The sequence below is a fragment of the Rissa tridactyla genome, chromosome 3 (genome assembly GCF_028500815.1).
Source record: "Rissa tridactyla isolate bRisTri1 chromosome 3, bRisTri1.patW.cur.20221130, whole genome shotgun sequence".
NCBI classification, from domain to species: domain Eukaryota; kingdom Metazoa; phylum Chordata; class Aves; order Charadriiformes; family Laridae; genus Rissa; species Rissa tridactyla.
This window is the reverse complement of record NC_071468.1, coordinates 31,898,522-31,917,963: the sequence shown is the minus strand read 5'-3', so window position 1 is coordinate 31,917,963 and position 19,442 is coordinate 31,898,522. Positions and strand designations below refer to the sequence as shown.

The following is a 19,442-nucleotide window of genomic DNA, read 5'->3' as shown; positions in this document are numbered from 1 at the left end:
GTTGTGACATTAACACTGGTATCATCTCAGTACCTTATTCAGGCCTGCAAAAGGTCTACTCCAGATCCCATGTAAGGGCAGATGGAACCCCAAGACCGGGCTTGGCATTCACAGCACCGTTCTTCAAAACAAACAAAAAAATCCACACAACACCTTTAGGATTTTTGTTTCTGAATAATTTTTTTTATTTTATTTTCTTAGAAATTACAAAGAAACTCTCTCCAGGAGAGCAAGGAAAAAAAAAAAAACAAACAAAAAAACCAACCCTGAAATATTTCCAAGCAATTTTGCTCCATATAACCACAAGCAAAGTTACGTATTTCATTCACATGCATGTACAAAAACATTTTAAGTAAAACATCATTCACACGTAACATGTGCATTAGTCTCAGAATTGAGCACATAATCAGATTGGCCTCACCTACCCTACCTAATCTTATTTTCCTGTTTTCTTTTTAAATTGTAAATTTCTATGCAGGAAACATCTCTTTTTCTGCACAGCATTATGCATATTCAAATTAGTACGGCTGGTCTTGGAATTAAATCACTAGGTAGCACAGCCTGATATACAGCTGTATACTACAGTTGTTACACTGCTGTTTATACAGTGAGCTTTGTTGGATACCAGGCAAAACTCTTCAAAAGGAATAAAAAGGTATTGCTAGAGGGAAAAAGGAATACGATACACAGCACTCTCTCAACTACAATCTTGTATGATTCCCATGCAAAACACTTCAAAAGCCAAGTAATTCACAGATCTTGCTCTCCAAATTGATATCAAAGTTCCCACCAATTTCAATCATGGCAAAATAAATCACTAAAGACATCAGTGCTACTGGATATGGATGTGGTCAATACTCAATATTCCAATTTGCCATCCACCCACCTTTGGAAAGAAAAGGGAGAAAGATGAAAGAACCAACAAAACTGCAGACTAGTGAAGCGGGCGGGTCGGCAGAGCGCTTCACCAGCAACCAGCAAAAAAACGACAACTGCGAGAGCTGAGCTTCATTCCAACCCACTGCATAATCTAACTGTGCCTTGAAATTTGGGGATTACATGGTCAATGAACTCCTCCACTAGTCGCCCAAGGCTGCATTAACGCCTAGAAAAATCTTATTTGATTCATCAAAAGAGCATATTGTCTGCATCTGACTTTGTGGGCTAGATTTGAGATTTTACTATTTCATGCATGATGAACACCACCGTAAATCTAAGGACGGCAAACAGTCAGAGAGGAAGGGCTCACCCAGAAGGTAAAGCTTCCACATGCATAAAAGGAAACATCAAGCACACAAATGTCAGAGGCAACATTTAACATAACGGGGGAACAGGAGGTACAGATTTTACTCTGCCATCATTTTTAAGTGTACAAGCGATGCTGATGCATTTCTCATCTCTGCATAAACGTGCATCCTAAAGAGAATCAATAACACCTCTCTCTCACACTGCAACGACACAGCTGAATCAATGGAGGATGAATTTCCACCGTATTTAAATATACCTGAAGCACTCAGGCTTGGCTTGTTGCAGAGTGCGTGTTACAGGGTGAAATGGGTGTGGAAAAGGGATGTGAAATATAAAAATACAATAAAAAGTAAGACAGAATATCTGTACATGAGCAACACAAAGAAAGCACTGAAGATTGACACTTAGGAGATTTAACCAAAGCCCTGGAGAACAGCAGATTTTCATTTTTAGCCCACCTGAAATCTTGCAAATGAGCAAGCGATGCTGGCAGCAGCCACTCTGTCCTCTAGCTCCTGAAAACAGTGCAAGGGACTTAGGTGCCCCAGGCCTCAAGAATACTTTACTACGACAGTTTGGCAAAGCATCTACAGAGAAAGGCCCAATGACAGGTGTTCTAACATAGTATCAAAGACACAAGGGCCAAACCAAACCGAGCCTCGAGGCCCCAGCCTAGCACATTCTGTGTGTTGTGGAGAACACTGGGACTGCTGGTTTAGGTAAGTTGGGCAGTCTGCTTTTAGCCCAGTACTACCATTTCAATGGCAAGCTCTACAAAATGTGTAGAAGAAGAAAAGCACCAGCCCAGTGGCAGGAAACCTGCTCTGATTGCCAGACAGGAAGGGCTGAAGTCAGACACTGATGGTACGGATGTCTTCAGCTGAGGTAGTCAAGTTTAACTCACTTTATGGGCACCCAAAGGAGAAACAGACATCTCTCAAAATGCAATTTATCTGACCTGCTTTATACTTCTGCTTCACAGCCAGATGAACGGTGGCCTAAGAATGACTATTTCTCTTCAGCTGCAAATGGAGCCCAGAGGAACAAATTTAGCTGCAGGCATCTAAAGCTGAGTGAGAAGATACCACCCCAAATGCCTTCCTTGTACCCGGGCAGTTGAACAGCACAACTGTGCTGTATTTCTTCATAAGTGGCTTTGCTTAAAACCAGTATCATACAGTGATATATATTTTGGTGTCCATCTAAGCATTCTCCAGCCAGCAACAGTCCTACACAAATGGAAGAAAAGCTCACAACTCTCACAAAACTCTCAGAAGGATCATAGTGCCTTTTTTGAATAGTAACTAAATCTCAAACACACTTCTAAGAGGCAAATACTACTATTCTCTTTCTTACAGATGAGAAAACAGGGACACTGAAGCATGCCTAATGGTGACTCAGAGGGAATCAAAATAAAGATTTCCTGATACGCTGGTCCACTGTTCTACTACTGACTAGGCTTCAAATAGCTAGAATTCACCCCCCAGGAGAAACCTTTAAAACTGTGATGGGTAATTTTAACTCCAATGTCCATAAGAAAAGACTGTGGTCACACATTCTTATTAGACACTGAGGAATTTTATGTTTGGCTTCCACTTCTATAAAGTGGAAGAGAAATACAGTTAAGAAAAAAGAATTAAGGCTAGGCATGTTATACAGAAACAAAAATACTATGCCTGGAGCTCATTCTTTCAAAAGATAAACTTGCAATCGTAAGGACAAATGGGAGGTTTGGTAAATCTCCCTCAAACATCCCAATGGGTTCCAGGTATAAAGCCAGTTTAAGTGGCTGTTCATTCTTGATTCATGTTCATTCTAGCTTTTTTGAGAGATACACTCACTGAATCAACTTAAAGACTGAGTTGATCAACTGAGGATTGTGCAGAATAAAAAAAAATGCCATCAGTCAGCTGAGCCATAAAAGCAAGCAGCAAAATAGATTCTGTTTCAGACTAAGTTGTCAAGATAACAACTTTGAATAGGAAACCTCAGCCAGCCTGAAGTTGCTGCACTCAATCCAATGAGAGCAAAGGAAAAGTTTGCATTGCCAGTACTGGCCCACACCAACAGTAAAAGCTGCTTCATTCTCTCCAGAAAACCACATCAACTGCCCTGACCAGATGATCAAGAAATCAACTAGAGAAGAAGCTCTGCTGGACTTGTTACTAACAAGGAAGAATTGGTGGAGAATGGTGAAGGTCTTGGCTGCAGCAGACATGGAATTATGGCATCTAAAATCCTGAGAAACATGTACAAGACAAACCGAGTCCTGGACTTTTAGGACAACATATTTTGGTTTATTCAAGGAACGCCTTGGCAGGATCTCACAAGGGACTCCCCTGGCCTCCCAAGGGGGAACAAGAGTGCTGCCTGATCTCCAAAGACAGCTTTCTCAAAGTAGAACAGTCATTTCTGATGAGCAGAAAGTAAAGCAGGTATGACAGAAGGCCAGCACAGATGATCAAGGAACTCCTGACTGAGTTCAAACACACAGAAAAAAGTACATGGTGGTGGAAGTGAGGATGGGGTGACCAGCAGGGATATAGAGACACAGCCCAAGCATGCAGAGACAGTTAGGAAAATCAAAGCTCAGCTGGAGTTGAAACTGGTAAGAAATGTGAAGGGCTTTTTTAAGCACACGGGAAGCAAAAGAAAGGTTAAAGAAAACATGGTTTTACTGTTCAGTGATGCAGGCAACCTGGTGACAAAAGATGCACTTTGTACCTTGAGGCTGATGTATTCAACACCTTTTTTGCCTGTTTTCACTGATAAGGTCTGCCTTCAGGCCTACCAGGTCCTTGGGTCTACTAGCAGAGTGTTACCTACAGCCAAGGAAGATTGAGTTAGCAAGAACTTAAGCCCATTGGACATACCTAAGTCCATGGAACCAGACAGGATGCATCTGAAGGCACTGAAGGAGCTGGCTGATGGCACTGTGAGGCCACTCTACAGCATCTTTGAGAGGTCATTATCATCATCAGTGATGCATCCCCAACCAGTGAAATACCCCGACTATCTTGTTGTCCACAACAGTTGTCAAGAGCGCAGCCAGCACATTGAGGGAAATTACTATTTCTCTCTATTCAGCGCTTGTGAGACCACATCTGGAGGACTGCATCCACATTTGTGCTCCTCCATACAAGAAGGGCACTGCAGCAATTTCAGTGGAAGGCCACAAAGTTGGTTAGAAGGCTAGAGCACAGGACATACAAGGAGTGGCTGAGGGAGCCTGGTTTCCTCAGACTTAAGAGGAACAAAGGCTAAAAAAGATCTCATTGTATACAACCACTTAATGTGCAGGTTAGAGAAGACAGAGTTAGACCCTTCACAGAGATGAACAGTGATAGAATGAGAGGCAATGAACATGAGTCGGAACACGGGAAATTCCAACTAGATGCAAGAATATATTTTTTCTTACTATGAGGGTAGTCAAATATGAGAAAAAGTTGCCCATAGAGGTTTGGCATCACCACCTTTGGAGATACTCAAAACTGAACTGGACAAGACCCTGAGCAACACGCTCTAATTGGTTGTGCTTCAAGCAGGGGGCTGGACTAGAGACTAGAAACCTCAAGATGTCCCTTCAAACCAAATTATTCAATGATTCTATGACTCAGCAAATCTCACAACTACTTTCCACCGGTAACTTCCTCATTAATCTGCCAAAGCAAGCCATGACACCATCAAATGTACAGGACGATCTTCAATCTCATAAGTCAGGATGGAGCACAGAAGCCAGCAAAGAGGGCAGTTGAAGTGCACTACACATCAAACGTCTCATAATAATTTTATGCAAGGTCTCTCACACACCAGGGCCAGCCCTATTTATGAGTCATAGCCATCACAGTGCTCTCTGTTTCAAGTCTATTACATACCATCAGGATTAAATAAAAAGACTGTCTCTTTTCACATCTTCTTCATCTTTTTCTTGCAGCGCTGGTTGAAGACAGGTGAGGATCCCATCAGACTGTCAGCAGAATGAGAACCATAGCTGCTCTCAGAGCCATTAGGGCTCTGTGGCATCCCAGCTTCACTCATACCTGACATCGGTTCCTCAAAGACATCGCTGCCTAGGACCCCATGGCCATGTACGTTGGCCTCCTCATTTTCCTGTGGCTCCATTTTCACCTGTGCCAAGTTCCAGAGTGGGGAAGCGTTCACCTCAGCCCCTGGAGAAAGAAAAAGCACACAGTTGTAACCGAGTGAAAAGACAAATTACAAACAGCATGCAGATGTCAGGGACAGCAGCACTAGTAAAGAACAAGCAAAAACAAAGCTACAGCTGAACTAAACTTGGGAGGGGAGGCGGGGAACAAAACATACCGATCAGTGTGAAACCACAAATTAAAAAATCTGTTGGCTTTTTATTTTTTTAATAACCCAGTAATTGCCACTCTAAAATATACCATGCTATCATTTTACAGCAACCCTCCGTGTGGTTTTCTCCATGCGAAACAACAACTTTAAGAGCCCACATCACTCTCCAGAAGGAGTGTCTCAGCAGCAGTGAGTACACCAACAGCACATGGACTAGACCCTGCATAAGCAGGACTCGGAGGCAGTCCAGAAGCCATTCATGATGATGAGGTCCTTACAACATCAGCAACCTCCTTTAAGCTGTGAGACATACTAGAGTTCTGGTAGTTCTGCAGGGGCAGTGAAGCGAGAGGGCAAAGGACTCCGTCGACGAACAGTCTCAAATACCACTTCCAGCACTGAAACGCAGGGACATCAGAGCTGCAGTCAGCCACCCGACTGCCTGCCTCCTTGTACTCAACACCCACAGGTCTCATCCCATCCTTCAGCAGAATGGAAAGAAACTCTCTTGGCTCAACTTCACAGACACCCTGCTGGGAAATAGCGTTCCCCACCCTTTTTCTTTTTTTTTTTTTAACTTTTGGACTACTGTGCCATCTGAACAGATTGAGGATTTTCTGTACAAGATTACAAAACAATATTTCTTGATAACAGCAAATGTTTTTCTCCCCAAGAGCAGTAATTATAGATTGCGTTACTTCTGCTTATTTACAGTTTTGAGAGAGACAAAAATACTATTAAAAATACACTAATTGGGCCCCCAGCTGAGATGGGCATAAACAGCCCGGAACTGAACAAAGCCTGAATCTTCTCATTTTTAAATCTGGTCCCTCTTGTGTGGGGATAAATTCACGTGGAAAATAAAAAAAAAACAACTAGGAAACCAGTTTTAGTAGGTTTTCCAAACCTTGTTTCTCAAGGAGCTTGGCTACAGTTTGAAAGCACAACCAAACCTCTTGCACTGAGCCAAACCCCCTACTATTCCCTATTATCAATATACAACTAACAATAGTCCCCTATTAAAGAAATTACACGGAGACCAAATCTGCCACCACATGTTTGTACTGTGAATTGTCCTTTATGAAGAAATCCGGAATCTTTTCCAGAGCAGCTTAGCCCAAACTAAGGTTTAGGAGACCTTTGTGGTAACACAGCCTACATTAGCTCTGCAGTTATACAGCAAGCCAGAATGAAAGTGCTTGCTGCTGTCCAGTTGTCTTAATGGAAGGTCCTTTTTATGTTAATTGTAAGTAAATGTGTTCCTCTCAACAACAACGGACACATCATTAAAACGCCATCAGTTCCACAGAGTTGCAGCTCCAGTCTACACAATAATCAAAGGTACTCACTAAACTTATTGTGTCTTTCTTTCATCAATTGCTCAGCCTTATTCCTTTCAGCTCTATCACCTGCCATTGAGAGTGTCACTAATGACTGAAAATACTTAAGCATCCACACAGGACGTTTCATCTTCAAAGCACTTTAACTTCAAAGTACTTTACAAATGAGCTAATCCTCATGTTATCCTGCTGGGTGGAGGAACGAGGTCCCCAATTTTGCCTCCATTTCCCCAACCGCAATGAAATTAAGCAGCTAGACCACAACCGCAATGTCAGGCATAAGCAGAAACACCATCAGAACACAGAAGGCTGTAACAAGAGTTTTGCCCTCAGACACTTTGCCTTGCTGCTCTCTCTACGGGCCTCACACTTGTATTTTCAAGATGGTGGCATCCTAATTGCAGCAGCTTTTTCTCACTCCTTATGCTACTACGCTCTCCAGCCTGACCAGCTCTAGACTGGGACTTCTCACAGTGATGAGATTTCCAAAGGTCCTTGTGAAGTGAAGAGGGACTTTCAGGGAGGAACAGAGCACTTGTATTCTTAATTAGAAAACACCAATTTGGTATGAGAGAGGCAAGAGGCATTTAATATACAGCTAGCATGCCAACCTCTGGGTCTCAAGTGGCAGATGCTAATACAAAGCTTTCCAGATGAATCACTCGCAACCCCAGATGGGCCAGAGGAATCTGCTGTTCCCTCTCCCACAAAAATGTGAGCACTTCACATTTCAGAGGTACTATGGAAAACAGCATGAGCTTCCAGAAAAACATCAGACAGATTTGTGCTTTTCTAAAATTCAGCAGAACGTGCTATTTAAAAAAAAAAAATGGACTCAGAGGTATACTCTAACTTCACTATATAAGCTACTTAGTTTAGGAGGATAGGCTTCATTGTTTTTTAACCAGATTTTTAAGTGAAACAGTTATTATTGCAGGGATTTCCAGAGTTCAGAAGGTTCTACACAAAAATCAAAAAGAGCTTTGTTTGGGAGAAGAATGTCTTCTTCATTTTCCAGAAAATTTAGCACTACTAAACAGTGCACAGAATAAAACTTGTATATAGATATAGAAAAGGCACAGCAGTAACAGATTCTCCCATACTGGCCACCAGTGTGCTTCAATGCCAACGTCAAGGGATGACACCGAGGAAAAGACCGCAGTCTCCACAATCCCAGTACTTCACTCACCATTTCACTTTTCATTGCCTCAGATAATACAGCAGGCTTTGGGGTAAAGATGCTAGAATAGGAGAGACTCCCATGAGCCCATTTCACATAAGTCACTCATCAGCTTTCATAAAACAATGATTGTCACTACCAGCGTGACTTCTGAATATGGATGACTGCGTCACGTATCATTTGTATTTACGTCAGTGACTAAACTCTACAGGGTCTTGAATTTACTCCAGTCACAAGAAACACGGCCTTCAACTTTTCAGTAACATGAATCTCTGGACAAGAATCTAAAACTATTCAGAAAAAAAAAAAAGAAAAGGAAAAAAAATATATCTGGTACTCTCCTTACTAGCAATAAGGATAAAACTCTCTTAAACTAAAATATATACATATATTTATAAACCCAAAAGTTATTTTTGTCTTTGTTACGTCAGACTGGAAAAAAAAAAAAAGGTACTCACAGCAAATACCCTAGTTCACAAAACAACAATAAAGCCCTTGGGCCATCACTGTAGAAAAACAACCTACCCCACACCAATAACAATGAAAAGAGCTTTAACGATCCCCTAAAAATAAACACCATATAAAGCATTTTCTGTTCTACAAGGTCCACAAATGGAGTAAATATTTAACAAACCCTCGGAACTGATACTTTTGATTCTTTGGTTTTGTATTTAGGAAGCAAGCAAGGGTTTCTCTCCCATCCAAATCTTTTTATTAAAATCTAATAATTTTTTCTCCCTCTCTTTCCTCACATTGGGATCTGCTATTAAAAAATGGAAACAAGACCACATGGAAAAGCTGATAGACTGTTTCCGGCAGTAGCAAGAAACCCCCACCTGAAGTCTGTGGTGAAGCTTCTACTTCCAAGTTGGCAGAGAAGCGCTCGCTTTGAGCTCCGAGGACTCCAACGGGTAAAGACTGGTCACCGGAAGCCAGATCTCCTTCCAGCTCCTCACTTATGGGGAAAGTAATATCACTAACAGGTTCCTCCTTAATCTTCACAGGCTTTGTGTCTTCTGCTGCCTTTTCAGGGTTGACAATCTTCTCATACTCTTCAGAGAGCTGCTTGCTAACCTGCCAAAGATCAGTGGGGGTGAAAAAGAGGCCAAAAAGGTCAGAGTGACTTCAGAGACTCTGATAGCAATTAGATTGCAGTGCTCTCTGTTCCCAGAATATTATTAACATCTGACCTGAAAGAACAAGTAAATAGGTTATCAGCTACACAGGAAAGATTTTTTTTTCCCTTCAAAAACACCTTCTTTCTGTCCTGTAACAAGGGACTTTAATAAGAGGTTTAATCCATTAACGTATCTGCTTGATAAATATGAGCACCTTTATTTCACAGACTGTGATGATGAGACCCAGAAATTTAAACAGAGCACGAAACGAAAGCAAAGTGTCTCAGTCTCACTTTTCGGTTTTACCTATAAGACTATCCCCCATCTGCCAGTAACAACTTTACTCCAGCATTAAAAAACAGACAGCTCAGATACTCATCAGCTCTGTAGTCACCACTGGCCAAAGCCTGGGTACCTTCTGCCAGATTCACAGCAAAACACACAGAAGTTTTCTCCAGTCAAACAGATATAGGAATGAGATTTAGAACTACCCTGTACTTCTAGAAACTTCACAACTGTAAGCAATTAAATGAAAAATTTCAGATTGCATCTGCTTCTAACAAACACTTGTTTATACCATTGAATCCCAACAGTTAGTGAAATGTGCTCAGGAAAAGCCCAAGGCTTTTTAACAGCCGAAGCAAGAAGGAAAAAGAGTAACAAAGCCTATTTCCCCCTTCTAGATGTATTTCCAAATATGGAGGCTACTGTGGACCTCAACCTTGCATGAAGAATAGAAGAAGTAAGAGAATGACCAGCTGCAGGATGAGAGTGAACTACATCAGCAGAGTGATGCAGAAAACCCAAATTCCAAAAGGAGACATCTGAACAAAAACACTTGAACAAAAATGAACTGGTTTTTTGAACAAAAATGTTTTTAATGAAGACAGATCTTAATGATGTTATTTTTATGCACAAACCTCAGAGTCCATCACAATTTACATAGTACATGCACTTACAGCTGTCTCTAATTTATACTGCCTCTGTAAGGCACAAAGTGCCACCCCTGGGAAAAGAAGGAGCACAAGGTAGCTGCTCCAAGATGAGTCAACTGGCACTCAGATACTATGTGACAAAGAGGAAGGGATGGCCGCTTTTGACTTTGTTCACGGGCTACCTACTTGATTAAAATCTTGGGTTTTTATTAGTAGACTAAAATTCCCTCTTCAAATCCTTGCATTTCTCTAAGTCCACAACAGGCAGACAGTCGTATATCATTCAAATAAAATGCGTATGTTTAATTTCACAGAATACCCGAACCAAGACAAACCATACCTTTATTCTTACAACCTACGTTGATACGGCACCTCTTACTCCAAGGAATTTAACAATTCCTTTTCTTTCTCTACAGAAGCACAGTACCCTCTGAAGTGGAATGTAGCACCTGTGTGACAACTCAGATCAGCACAATACTTCCCTGTACTCTTAAAGCTTAAGCAAGTCATCCCTTGTTTAAGCGAACACAAGCCCCTGTACAGCCAGGTAATTTTTGTTCATCTGCTTAGTTGTTTTCTGAAATGGTAAGCTGCCAAATATCCCATTAAAGCAGAAAATTCAGTTAATCTGTCAGTACCGATTTTACCTCTACTTGATATTTTTGTCTGGGCCACTCAAGAGCTGGGGGTCTCCTCTTAAACCCAAACAAATCATCAGTAGAGCACCCTTAGACTCAGTAGGGTCCCAAGTAAGGGTCTCTGTCTTCCAGCCAAAAAAATCCTGTTTCTCTTTTCCTTGATGACTCCCCTCCACACCCAAGAGGTTTTATAATCGGATTTTACTTCAGTAAGACCTGGGACTTGCCATAGGATTAAGCAACTGTACTGGGAGTATGTTTATTGGTGCCATCAGGTCCCTACTGCTCTTCTCACCTGAAGCATGTAGCTGTGATAATCCTTAATGCGGTGTTGCCAGAACTTCTGCAGCGAGAGCACACTGCCAATGCCCACTTCGTGGAAGACCTGCTCCATGACATCAGGGAAGGGGGTGTGCCCAAGTCGAGCTTCTCGATCCACAGCAAAGCGCAGCAGTTTGGTGAACTTCAAGCAGTACTCGTGGGCAATGTCAGTCAGGGTCTCCAGGACACTCTCGTTGGCACACTCGAAGCCTGTGTGAGCCAGGATGGTGGCCATTGACTGGTAGAGAAGCTGCCGGCAGGAGGACCAACTCAGCTCAGTCACTGGCTCCCCTTTTCCTCTAAAAGCCAGAAAAGAGAAAAATAGCACACCTCTAAAAACTGAAAGGAATGTATCTGATGAAGAGATATTGTCAATAATACAGTGATGTACAAAGGGAAAGTAGACTGTTTGGGGTTCTCCACAGCTTCTCCATTACATATGAACACCACCTAGTAAGGGTTTATCTGCTTTCCCTTCTTCCCCTCCCTCCAAATCAGCACTGCCAATTCTCATTTTCTCTTCTAATGCTGTAAGATTCCTTGGGTGATGCATAAATGTGGGATGTAAATCTTCTGAACCCTTAAGCAACTCCCTTCCCACCCAAGAGCTTTTCTCATGAAGATGTGAATTAAAAGGGTCCTTGACACAAACAAAAAAAGGCATTTTAAATAACATGAATGCAAATAATTTCCCCTCACAGTTAATTACATTTCTCTTCATTATTATCTCTGATGTCACAAGCTTAATAGTCAGATACAAAGGCTTCTGGGATAGACAAGATCTGAATTTACAATGCAAAAGACACACATAAAAAGCAAGTAATGGCATATATATACATTTCATAAAGGTACACTATAGCCAAAAAGACCACTTCCCTGCCCTCACTTCCAGTAGTAACTAGGCATGACACTGAAAGAAGCATCCCCGTATGCAACCTAAGAAGTGAACACCAGGCCCTGGGAGGGGGCCTGGAGAGGTTCTTCTGTAGAGCATCATTCCCTGCCCTTGGCTTTGAGACCTCTCTTCTTAGTGTTGCTAAGCAGGAAGGAGTGACCATGCAGGACAGAAGAGATGGAGAGCAACTGACACAACCAATTCAAACATCATTCATTTACGGTCAGGCAAACAAATTTTTCATCCAGATGAGTTAACAAGTAGAAATTCCACATAGGAAAAAAAGAGAAGATGAGATAAGGCAAGGCCTCTGAGAGGTAAACATATTTCTACCAGATCTCTCAACTCACAATGAAATGCATGTGATATATTTGCCTGTATCTGTAACACGGTCTTCAAATGCTTATGTCAAAAAATCAAATTTCCTTTCTGTTAAGTATGGCATTTATACACTTTTTTTACACTTCATTCAGCACCAATGTCAGAATTAAGCTAACAATTTCACCCTTCATTTGTTTCTGATCAATTTCTCCCGCCACCTTCCGCAGCCCACCCTGAGATTCACCTCGCTCTCACCCTACGTTACTTGCATATCACCACACACACTTTCCAGTAACAAGACCTGATTAAACAGTACAAGACAGCACTGATGCCCTGGTAAAATTCTCACTACTCTTTTTTCTCTAACGAGTGCATCAGGTACCCTTCAGTCTTGCTGAGACGCTGGGTCACTGAGCCTCAGCTCCCCCTGATCCTCAGGACTGTCCCATAGAAAACCACTGAAACACAGCAGTAAAAAAGGGTAACGTTTCAGAGGAGTGAAAACGGAAGGTTAAACTTCACACTATCAGGAGCAAAATCATTCATTTTCAAGAACACCAGCTCAGCACTTTCTGATTATTCAAATAAAGGGGGAATGACACCATATTAAGAGCTGCAGATTATGATATTTCTAAGTGGATATTAAGAACAGCATGTGGATCTCAGGTCGTGGATTCATCCCAGTTATTAATTGCTGGTAAAATGACTCACATCCCAATTCCTACTCAATTATGTAACTACTCTGTAAAGAAAACAGCAGGCGCTCTGACAAAACGAATTAAAAGATCATCAGTTCCCTTATAAACCAAGTGTCACACATACTGATTTTACATCTCGCTCACTCCGCGCTCCACCTCCCATCGACAGATTTCTGAAGTTCACAAACAGCCATATGTCTTGTACAACACTGGGACCAGGGGGTTACAACAGAAAAAGCAACCATGAAACAAAACCAACCAGAAAATAACCATCAAAATTTATGCCTATAAAAAAGAATCTCATTTTATCACATATGGAGAACAAACCTAGCTGTCCAGCAGCCATCAGTCGAAAGCACCTTAAGCTACCAAAACCACCAAACACCTGACTACTACTAATACAGAGGAAAATAAAGAGCCTTTATTGACACTCTGCCATTCAATCAAAACACTACGGACAAACTGAAAACAGACAAAGAAATTGGCAAGCCCAGGCAGGATACTCAAGATACTCAGTCACTTGTAAAGTAGAGCACACCAACCATTTAGCAATGCATATCACTGCTCAGAGGCAGCAGAGAAAGTTGTATCTCTCTTAAACTCCTAGAGGAAAAGAAACTAATTGCCAGCATTAAAATGCAGCTAGGTCACTATGCTGAAAGGGATATAATCAACTTGAAATCTCATCAATTAAAGACAGAGACAAAAGAAATTTCAGGTACTGTACTCAAATCCAAATCTCCACCTCTTTTTCTTAGTAAGGTCAGTCAATTATGTTTTGTTTTTCTTATGTTTTCTTCTCTTGTTTTCCTGTTTCCCACAATAAACAATAAGATGAAGATGATTAAAAGTCTGATTAGACAGCAAAAATTGAAATATTGTTGTAGATGTTAATGGAAAACAACAAATGAGAAAATAACTTTTTTCTTCATCTCCTTTAACCTTCAGTTACTGTCTGATAGGAATGCACATAAAAACAACAGCCACATAGACACATTTAAAAGTTGAAAGCAGTTATCTAATGTCACGCCTTCCCAAAAAGGAGCAGCAAACTTCTTTTCCCTGATGATCACAGGTAAAGAGCCTTGGTCTTCAGTCTCATCCAGATACCTAGCACCTACAAAAGCACCCTTCCAGATACTACCATTATGCATAATGCCACCCTCTGCAGCGCTCACTGCTTTTGTGAAAGGCTCCTCATCCAGCCACCATCCAAAGCCAAGCCTATTTAACATATTACAAGGGTCAGACAGCCAGAAGTAAGCAAGAGCACTTTAATCCCTAAAATTCGGTCACCAGAGATTAACAAAACAGGCAATTAGGCCTGTGATTTGGAGGTGATCATCTCTAGGGAACATATAGTATGAAATTTATCACAAATACTGGCCAACTTGTCACTCTTCAATTTTGTATTTCCAATAGGATCTATATTTCTATAAATGGGTCGCCATCACTAGCTGATGTTCCAGACAGAAATCTACCTGCCAAGCCACAAATTAACCAGATCCAAAGCCCAGCCTTCTCCCAATCTGACAGCAAACCTGCAACATGCAGAACTCCACAACAGAAAAAAGTGTCTGTTTATACCAACCAGGCTTATTTTCAGTATTAATAAGGTTTCACAACTCACAAAAGGCCCATCTTCTGTGTCACCAAGACACCCCCAAAGGCACCACAATCTATTCAACCAAGCTACTCTCCTGTAAGGCTGTTTTTCTTAGAGGAAAGGAGATCTCATGGTTCATTTCCCGTGCAACTACATTCAGGGGAAAATGTCTGGGCTAAGTCAGTCCAAGGACTGACAGCCGAGGTTCACTCAACTGCAGTAACCGATTGAAGTGCTATGCTCCCTCCTAGGTGAGCATAAGCTAGCAGCAGATGGAGGGAGGGATTGTTTTTCCTATGAACACATCAATTTTATGAAACATTAGATTGTGGAGTTGAATTTCTACCAAATGAGGTGCAACAAGGTCGCTCCACAGCCGTTTCCCCCAAAACAGTAAAATAAAGGAGAACATCGGAAAAACAAGATTATACTAGTCAGCACATCGAAGAATACGGCGCACTAACTCAAACCAGAAAGTTTTTTCCTTTTGGAAAAGTGCCTCTTTCCACCTCATCCTGAGTAAGCCTCTTTTTAAATATCTCTGCTATGTCTACAGAAGGCCACACAGGTATAAAAAGAAGCTGCTCAACAGATAATGGCAAGAGGTAATAGATAACGTTTGGAAAATAAATTGGGTCCCAGTGGCCCAATCCAGAAGACCAGACAGTTTAGGGGCTAAGCCAAAGTGCTTAGCCCAGCGGGGGAAGTACGTTCTGCCTGCTCTAGTTTCCACTGCTCCAAGTCCTTCCCAACATTAAACCTGCTATCCCACCAACGCCTGCTTCCCTGCTTCTGAACAGACATGGCTTAACTACAAGCCCTTCTGCCATGAACTGCCTTCCCACTGCAAGCTCCCAATTTTGCTCACAGATTATCTTTCAATGCAAAGCACACATCCGATGTGGTCAGGAACACAAATGAGAGGCTGGCAGAGAAATCCGTTAAGAAACCAACCATGCACACACAAGAAAAAGCATCTGAAGAGGCACATAATGAGTAGGTTAGGTTGCTAATCGGAGGAAGCTGAACAGAGAAGAAGGAAAAGCTAGGAGCCGTATTATGATAAGATCCTCCTGTTCAAATGGTAGTTTCAAGTCTACAGTTCTTTACTCATTCTTCATTGATTATGCTTTCAGCTTACCTTATGTTTCCATACCAACCAAAAGCAAATGTTAATCCCTTATTGTGTATTCCAAGAACCGTAACATCAACAGTTGCAAATCACCAGGACCAGATCGTAATTCATCCAGGAATACTAAAGGAATTCAAGGATGAAATAGTTGAATAGCTGTGGTGAGTCACCTCTTACTTCAAACTGCCTTGGCCCATAAGGACCAGAAGACAGAAAACATGAAAACATTTTTTTCTAATAGCTTCAGAAAAGATGTGAAGAACTACAGGCTGGGACGCCTGATATATTCTGGTGCATCGGGGAAATTTAAAGAAATGATAAGAGCAGAATTAGAGGGAGAAATACGACACAGAGAGAAAGAGTCCAAATAGCTTTTGTAAATGGAAAACCTGCTTCACAAACCTACTAGAGTCCTCCAAATCCATCAACAAGCAAGTACATGAGAGATCTCCACTCTGGAGCTCAGGTTTTCCCTCAAGGGTCTGCGCCAGAACCAAGGTTTGTTTCAACATATTGATAAAAAGTTGGGAAAAATGGAGGAGAGGAATAGCGTTGTGATTAAAACTGATGGTGGTACAGATTTTGAGGGGTTGCAAAGACCAAAACAACTGAAAAATAGCAGTAAATGAGGCTCTGCCTCTTCCTCAGCTCAAAAGGGAAGAAGAGGTAGGGGTTACAGGCATGGGGCGGAGCAGAGGGGAAGAAAACCAAAATGAATCCAGGGAATAAGAAAATAAAAGACAAGGGTGTGAGGTCGAAGGATGAAAATGAGTAACAAGGAAACAGACGAGAACATGACTATAGTAAAGAAACTTGTGGTCTGATTCAGGATGGCTGCTCTTATCTTCCTTTCTTCTTATGTCTAAATATACCTATACATTGCTTCTCAGATCCAGGCTACCACCAAAGAAAATGGAATTAAAATACGTATTTAGTTGAATAATATAACTCTGACAATGGCACTTCAGAAGGCAGCATAAAATTAAGCACTACCAGGTTTTATCAAAGGGAAGAATGTTCTTCCTTAAATTGTTTTTACAAACTAAGAACAAGCATCAGCAAATCATATAACTTTATTTTTACTACTATAACAGCAGCTGCTATTCTTAATTCATGTAAACGTCTTAAAACAATTAACAAACGTGCAACAACAAACTCAAAGCTTTTCTCCTGGTAAAACATAAATGTGTTTGGTGTAGCAAGCACACAATTAAATTCTAGTCTACACTGCAGCTCATTTTAAATCCACTATCAGCCACAAAACATTTCATTTCAAAACCATCTATCCAGTTTTCACAATCTAGTCCTTAAACTCCCCCATGTGGTTGACTGCTAAATAACATGTCTTTACTTGGACGCCAGAAATTCGCAAGGGACAACAAAAAGACAAAGCAGCCCCCAAAACATGGACAGAGCCACAGAAAACTGAACTTAAAGCCGAAGCCACTGGGGGAGGACAGAGCAGAACACTGCTCAGTTCTACAGACCACAGGGCCAGAAAGAGCAGGACTCACAGGACCTTATCCTCAGAGGACTGGATTTCCCTTCACCCCTCTAGGCTAATTACTTTATTTCTTCTGAGAAGGATGATGGTATTCCTCCACAAACAGCACTAAAAAAATCGCTCTACTGTTCAAAGGGACTATGTTACCAAAAGCAGTATCTTTCAATAAAATGCACTTTACACAACCTCAGGCCATTAAAGAGCTGAGCTGCATTTAACTGATACGTTAGCTTTTATTGATGCACATTTTCCACATTTTAAAAACTAAAATCTATCATCCTCTCCCCCATCATGTTCATTGGTGCACAGTCTTTAATCTAAGAACAGAAAGTTACAGTAGTAAGGATTAAGCCCTGAATTTAAATGCACATAACTACAAAGTATCGTGAGATCCTGCAAGAAGTGCAAGACCTCCTTCTGAATTTAGTGCTTGTCAGAAGGGTAGACAGGGAGGTGATGGCAATATTATTTAATCAAAGACTGGCTGCAAAGGTAAAAGCAATGCAACCTTCCTTTACATTTTCTCCAGCCCTTGGCTGGTGGAGTCAGTCTCAGAGACAAGAACTCCCTTCACCCATACTCTTCACCACCTCTGCCCACAATAACACCAACAAACAAGGTGAACCATGATCGTTACTACGTCACAGGTCCTTGGCTGCTGAAATCTTACTACTATGTCATCAAATCATCTTTTCAGAAGCTACAACTAAACAGCCAAAACCCGGTCATGCACCTTCTGGATTTTCAGTTACAATAAGTCAAGTTTAGTTGTAAGTGACCTAAATACGAAACTTTATAGCCTGTAACTTGTCAAAATACATTGAAGACAGCAAAACCATTCACAAACATTTAATGCAGCACTAACAAGACAGAAATCAGCACCAGACATCCATGTTTTATAGACGGGAAACAAAGGCACATGTATTTTAAACAACATGCATGTTATCCACGCAGAAGAAACTTTTTTGAAGATTTTTTGAAGACTGTTTTATTCTTTACATACACCTGTCTGACCCTTCAGCCTAAGGGAATCAACGTAACTATACGTATATTTAAAAACACTCAGCTTTCCTGCAGCCAAGAACTAACCCAAAGAAATCCCAACGCACCTGTAGAAATCACTCTCTGGGTCACTGTGCCTCAGCTGAAATGGCATTTTGGGGGTCTTGCTATCCAGAGGAAGCAGGTCATCGGGGAGAGGCGGAGAGGCCGGACAAGATGGCAGTGGTTCGTTCTCTTCAGTTTTTATGCCTTCCGCTTGCTGCTGGTTTTGGGCCTGAGCCATGGCGATCAGGCTGCGCAGCCGCCGGTTGTGCTGGATGAGCTGAATGGTGTGAATCGTGAGGCTGCAGGGCTCCGAGGGGATGTCCAGCATGGTGGTGGGACGGGGTTTGTTGGCCGATGGCTGATGCAAAGGAGGATCTTGGACTTCCACGGTACGGAACTCACGCTGAAGCAGGTCAAAGGAGCTGCGGTTGGCCTGGCTGGATGAAACCGGAATCTCACCCCAATATCGCAGCATTTTTACACAGGTCACGTACTGTCCTCAGAGACCAAAGGTGGCTACCGAATAGTGCAGTAGAAAGGAGCCTTGTCGCAGGGAGAAGCGCTGGAGCTGGGATGAGGCGCTGAATACAGCGAATGACGAGTGTCAGGGGAGCTCTCGCCCGGCGCCTCACCGAGCGGCGCCGGCCCCACGATGGCAGCCGGACGCAGCGCAGGGATGTGACACATTACACTGCCGCTTCTCCTGGGGCGGGGGGCAAGAAGAAAGACACGCACCCGTGAGGCAAGAATTATTTCTGTTTGCAACGGGGGCCGGTGTGGCTCCAGCCGGGCCGGGCCGGGCCGGGCCACGCCGGTACCTCGCCCAGCGGAACCCACGGCGCGACCTGACCTGCGTGGAGAAGCTCCGGGAGCCGCACTCGGCTCACCCACCGCCCCCTCGCTCGCTCGCCCGCCCACCCGCCCGCCATCCCTCCCTGGGCCCGGCTCCCGGCCGGCGACCACCACCCGCCACGGTGGCGCCAAGCGCGCCGGTCCGCCCGGCGCGGAACCCCCGCGCCCACCCTACCCCGCCGCTCCGCTCCGGGCCGCCGCGCCGGAAGTCGGCCCCGGTCCGTCACCAGAAGCGGTTCCCCCACCACCCGCACACCTCCGCGCCGGGACGAGGGGAAGCGACCACCACC

At 42.7% G+C, this 19,442-nt stretch overlaps 1 protein-coding gene across 3 annotated transcripts; it reads right to left on the bottom strand.

Annotated features, from left to right (window-relative positions):
• Positions 1 to 161: 161 nt before the first annotated feature.
• SUPT7L (SPT7 like, STAGA complex subunit gamma) lies at positions 162 to 19,408 on the bottom strand. 3 transcript variants are annotated; one of them, XM_054194077.1, is made up of 6 exons: positions 19,328 to 19,408; positions 18,363 to 19,003; positions 11,072 to 11,396; positions 8,922 to 9,159; positions 8,095 to 8,146; positions 5,289 to 5,417 (listed from the first exon to the last, which is right to left on the bottom strand). In XM_054194077.1, the coding sequence occupies exons 2-5, from the start codon at positions 18,773 to 18,775 to the stop codon at positions 8,106 to 8,108; spliced, it is 1,017 nt and encodes a 338-aa protein (XP_054050052.1). In that variant the 5' UTR covers positions 18,776 to 19,003; positions 19,328 to 19,408; the 3' UTR covers positions 5,289 to 5,417; positions 8,095 to 8,105. The 3 variants fall into 3 exon arrangements, with proteins under 3 accessions (XP_054050050.1, XP_054050051.1, XP_054050052.1); XM_054194075.1 differs by lacking the exon at positions 8,095 to 8,146 and having other exon boundaries at positions 162 to 5,417; positions 19,328 to 19,407; XM_054194076.1 differs by lacking the exons at positions 8,095 to 8,146; positions 19,328 to 19,408 and adding an exon at positions 19,151 to 19,180 and having other exon boundaries at positions 162 to 5,417.
• Between the last annotated feature and the right edge of the window lie 34 nt (positions 19,409 to 19,442).